Source organism: Trichoplax adhaerens, genomic scaffold, assembly GCF_000150275.1.
Source record: "Trichoplax adhaerens TRIADscaffold_409 genomic scaffold, whole genome shotgun sequence".
NCBI lineage: Eukaryota > Metazoa > Placozoa > Uniplacotomia > Trichoplacea > Trichoplacidae > Trichoplax > Trichoplax adhaerens.
In genome coordinates, this window is record NW_002061252.1 from 6,181 (window position 1) to 7,203 (window position 1,023).

The 1,023-nt window shown below is 36.3% G+C and overlaps 1 protein-coding gene across 1 annotated transcript in view; it reads left to right on the plus strand.

The window, feature by feature from the left end:
• The window catches only part of TRIADDRAFT_51239 (uncharacterized protein), a gene marked incomplete at both ends in the record, with an annotated part of 3,833 nt that extends 3,120 nt beyond the window's left edge, over positions 1-713 (plus strand). Inside the window, 4 exons of the mRNA XM_002118656.1 lie at positions 61-156; positions 239-291; positions 381-491; positions 578-713. Coding sequence (XP_002118692.1) covers positions 61-156; positions 239-291; positions 381-491; positions 578-713 — 396 coding nt within the window. The remainder of the gene's footprint in view (positions 1-60; positions 157-238; positions 292-380; positions 492-577) is intronic.
• Positions 714-1,023: the final 310 nt, after the last annotated feature.

Here is a 1,023-nt window from a genome sequence, read left to right on the forward strand (position 1 = left end):
TGATGTTATTGAATTATTACAACATGTATAATTTAATTAAATCCATCCTGGAAATTATAGTTACTGATGACTCCAATGGTCTTAAGCGTCCTTTATGTGTGGTGTCAAGTGAATCGAGATGTAATTGTGCAATTCTTCTTTGGCACTCAATTTAAGGTTGCTAATATTGTATATATCTAGAAAAACTTTCAACCTTACTTGTACTTATTTTACACTATCGAAATGTTTCATAAATTAGGCGATGTACTTGCCATGGGTATTTGCTATATTTAACATCGTCATCAGGGGATCGTAAGGACTACATTGATTGTACAATATCACTTCAATGTTGTGATAGTGTTCCATGACTAATCTGTAACGTTCTTATTATACTCTTTCAGCGGTAAAGATGAACTAATCGGAATTTTTGTTGGCCACGTTTATTTCTTCCTTGTCTTCAAGTACCCGCAAGAATACGGTGGACGTCAACTCATAGGAACACCGTCATTTCTGTATGATTGGATTAGATATTACAATTTTTACTCTAGACATGCTTTTTAAATGCAAACGTTTCTAATCATTCCTCTTTTTTTTGTAGGTATCGATATTTTCCTAGTAGGCGCGGTGGTGTTAGTGGTTTTGGTGTTCCACCTGCCAGTCGCAGACCCGAAAATGAAGGCCAAGGCTTTCGGGGCCATAGGTGGGGTACAGGACAAACACTTGGAGGCAATTAAATTAGGAAAGTCCTTACTGCATTGTTGATGGACACTAATGCCTATTTCATACGTCTATGTACGAACTACAAGTATGTTTAACGATCTTGGTTTGTAAATAAATAATCGCCATTATCATTCTTTGTGTACCATAGTATATCGTGTAAGGCCTAACCACTGGCAACGGTGTCTGTATGCATGATGCAGTATTTCAGATATCACCGGTACTAGAATATCTGTGTATATCTTTGCAAGTTATAGATACTCTTCACTAAATCAGATCTACAATATTGGATGAAAAATGTTCTCCTGAAATCAGTAGAAACGGAAT